Below are 3,708 nucleotides of genomic sequence, written 5' to 3' on the forward strand. Positions count from 1 at the left end.
CCTCCACCACCACCCTCTGTCTTCTACCTTTGAGCCAGTTCTGTATCCAAATGGCTAGTTTTCCCTGTATTCCATGAGATCTAACCTTGCTAATCAGTCTCCCATGGGGAACCTTGTTGAATGCCTTACTGAAGTCCATACAGATCACATCTACCGCTCTGCCCTCATCAATCCTCTTTGTTACTTGCTCAAAAAATTCAGTCAAGTTTGTGAGACATAATTTCCCACGCACAAAGCCATGTTGACTATCCCGAATCAGTCCTTGCCTTTCCAAATACATGTACATCCTGTTCCTCAGGATTCCCTCCAACAGCTTGCCCACCGCTGACGTCAGGCTCACTGGCTGAAGGGCCTGTTGCTATGCTGAGGTTGAGATTTCTAAGATTGACTTGATTTGGAGAAAGAGATGAAGAAAAAGTGTTCCTTTTTGCAGATTGTACAAGAGTTAAGGGATGCTGAAGGTTTTGGCAAAAGATGCAAGAGCAATGTGAATTAAGTGACAATGTTTTTAATGTCCGAAAGCACTCCATCCATCCTGCTTCACTTGTTCTGGTCTTTTCCAGGTTTATTCTCTGATGTTGCTGAAACTGAAAACATAGCACAGGAAGTCCCCAGTTCAGATGGTGTGTTCTTTGTCCCATCATTCAGTGGATTACAGGTAAATGTGCACGATGGATATGTTGTGTGATTTGCCTGACAACAGTCGCAAAATCCATGCGATTAATTTAATTCAATGCAATACCTTGTATCATAACTTTCTGTTTAGTGAGCATTGCACTGTTTTATGGAAACGAAATGTAATGATTGATTTCGGAAGTGTATTCATTTTTACACTGCAACTGTCACAATGTGATTAGAGTGCATACCTCCTTCACTTTGATGCACAATTCTCTCAATATCATTGACTAAGACAAAGGGCATTGCTTCTAACCTGCATGAATCTGCCTTTGGCAAACACTATGCTACCTTTGTTTGATTAGCATGGCCAAAACTCAGTACCAACATGACTGCATACATGTTCTAACCTACATTCCCCTTCATTTTGTTTCTACTGCATGAGCCTCAGAGGCCCATGACTTTGGGAATGGGAAGTTGACACATCACTCCAATTGGTGTGTGGGGACCCTTGGAGCTATTTAAATGTCTGAATACGCCAAATTATTAAAGATCCGGTATTTTTACTCATGGGGGATAATGGAGCATGTCGTCATTGTAGTAAATAAAATTCCAGTTCCTCAAATTGTACTTCAAATGATAGATACTCGCCAGGAATCAGCCCAATAGATTGATATTGAGGTACCATACTTTGGAAGTGTACCGCTCAGTGGTGTGGAGTGGTAGGATGGGAAATTGTACTTGCAAAAATCTACACACTTGATTCATTCCTTCTTAGCTGTCTGTTCCTGTGAAATCTGCCGTGTAACACTGAAACTTCCTAGTCCGTGTGACTTGCTAGCACCATGCAAGGCCTGAAAATCCCATCTCTTTCCCTCTTTCCCCCCCCCCTCTCGATCTCTGAGAGACTTGCTGGGTCAATATCCTGGAATTTCTTACAAGGGACTGTTGTAGGAGCACCATCAGCAGTAATACAGCAGGGGCTCTCAAAAGGTCAATTTCACAGGTCAAATGGATATAATCAATGTTCCAAGGACGGGTCACTCAACCCAAAGTGTTATCTCTGCTTTCTCTCCAAAGATGCTGTCAGACCTGCTGAACTTTTCCAGCAATTTCTGTTATGATTGGCACACAGTAAGCAGGGAGCCCCCAACAATCATTGCTGGAAAAGTTGCCAGGCTGGTCACTTTGATGTGGGTCGGCTGGAATGAGGCTGTTACATGGGTGTTCATCATTCATTGAAGATCCTCAATTCATCCACAGGCAGCACAAACCACCCCGCCCCTCAAAGAAACTAATAGATGCCATTGATAAGACTCTGTGAGTAAGGTAGGCGATAGACAAGCTGCCCTTTTTGCTTTGAATAAACCCCTGCCTTAAACTGATGACCGAGGGCTATAAAACCTACCCCCATCCAATTCTCGAAATGTGTGTACACAAAAGCATTCCAATCTCCCGAGTTATGTTTACAAATGATTATGTCCCATTAGAAATAAAACTTTGGTCCTAAATTGGAAAAAGAAAGTGAAGAAATACAGAATTAGTGGTAATTATAGATAACGGGTGTGGTAATTCTCACTTATTTTGACACATTCTGGGAACTGATCAGTCCTTTTCACAAGATCAAATGGTGGAGTACGTGCTGAGGATGCAAGAGGATTGTTGCCGACCTTCTCCACGGGGAAGCATGGTGGCTCAGTGGTTAGCACTGCTGCATCTCGGCGCCAGGGTCCCAGGTTTGATACCAGCCTCGGGCGACTGTCTGTGTGGAGTTTGCACATTCACCCTGTGTCTGCATGGGTTTCCTCTGGGTGCACCAGCTTCCTCCCACAATCCAAAGATGTGCAGCTTAGGTGAATTGGCCATGCTAAATTGCCCATAGTGTTCTGGGATATGTAGGTTAGGTTCATTAGTCTGGGGTAAATGTACAATAATAGAGTAGGGGACTGGGTCTGGGTGGGTTACTCTTTGGAGGGTCAGTGTGAACTCGTTGGGCTGAAGGGCTGGTTTCCACATTGTAGGAATTCTATGATAAGACCACTGTGGGCAAGAGCTAACTGACTTTTAAACATGATTTCAGTAATGAGTTTGAAGTGTATTTTCCCGCAATATAAGTTTTTTCACATGTTCTTTCTATCAACTTTAAAAGGTTAAAAATCTCTCAACACCAGGTTATAGCCCAGCAGGTTTATTTGGAAGTGCTAGCTTTCAGAGTGCTGCTCCTTCAGGTACTGTTGGGGCAGGATGACAGGGCACAGAATTTATTGTAAATAATCCTGTTGGACTAAACTTGGTGTTGTGATCTTTAACCTTATCCATCCTAGTCCGACACCAGTACCTCCACATCACAAATTTAACAGGGTCACTTTACCTCTGTTTCCCACCAAGCACTGATCTCTAATAATCTCATTTGTATATCTGCTTCCCTACATTTGCCTCACCAAAAGCAGGCATGTCTTCCATCAACTCAATCCTCATTCCTCCCGAAAACCAAATATTTGCTAGAGCTGCTCTGGAGGATTTAAACTACTAAGATGGGGGTGTGGAACCCAGGAAGCCAGTGAGGAAAGAGATCAATCTGAGATTGGTACAGTTGAGAACAGAAGCAAGTCAACCAGTCAGGGCAGGCAGGGACAAGGTAGGACTAATGAATTAAACTGCATTTATTTCAATGCAAGGGACCTAACAGGGCAGGCAGATGAACTCAGGGCATGATTAGGAACATGGGACTGGGATATCATAGCAAATACGGAAACATGGCTCAGGGATGGACAGGACTGGCAGCTTAATGTTCCAGGATACAAATGCTACAGGAAGGATAGAAAGGGAGGTAAGAGAGGTGGAGGGATGGCATTTCTGATAAGGGATAGTATTACAGCAGTGCTGAGGGAGGATATTCCTGGAGATACATCTAGGGGTGTTATTTGGGTGGAACTGAGAAATAAGAAAGGGATGATCACCTTATTGGGATTGTATTATAGACCCCCTAATAGTCAGAGGGAAATTGAGAAACAAACTTATAAGGAGATCTCAGCTATCTGTAAGAATAATAGGGTGGCTATGGTAGGGTACTTTAACTTTCCAAACATAGAC

General features: G+C 43.3%; 1 protein-coding gene across 4 annotated transcripts in view; it reads left to right on the plus strand.

The window, feature by feature from the left end:
• Positions 1-3,708, plus strand: part of gk5 (glycerol kinase 5) — an 86,415-nt gene that overhangs the window by 68,319 nt on the left and 14,388 nt on the right. For all 4 annotated transcript variants that reach the window (XM_043702789.1, XM_043702787.1, XM_043702790.1 and 1 more), the window contains one exon: positions 564-658. In XM_043702789.1, coding sequence (XP_043558724.1) covers positions 564-658 — 95 coding nt within the window. The remainder of the gene's footprint in view (positions 1-563; positions 659-3,708) is intronic.

The sequence above is a fragment of the Chiloscyllium plagiosum genome, chromosome 13 (assembly GCF_004010195.1).
Source record: "Chiloscyllium plagiosum isolate BGI_BamShark_2017 chromosome 13, ASM401019v2, whole genome shotgun sequence".
Classification (NCBI taxonomy): Eukaryota; Metazoa; Chordata; class Chondrichthyes; order Orectolobiformes; family Hemiscylliidae; genus Chiloscyllium; species Chiloscyllium plagiosum.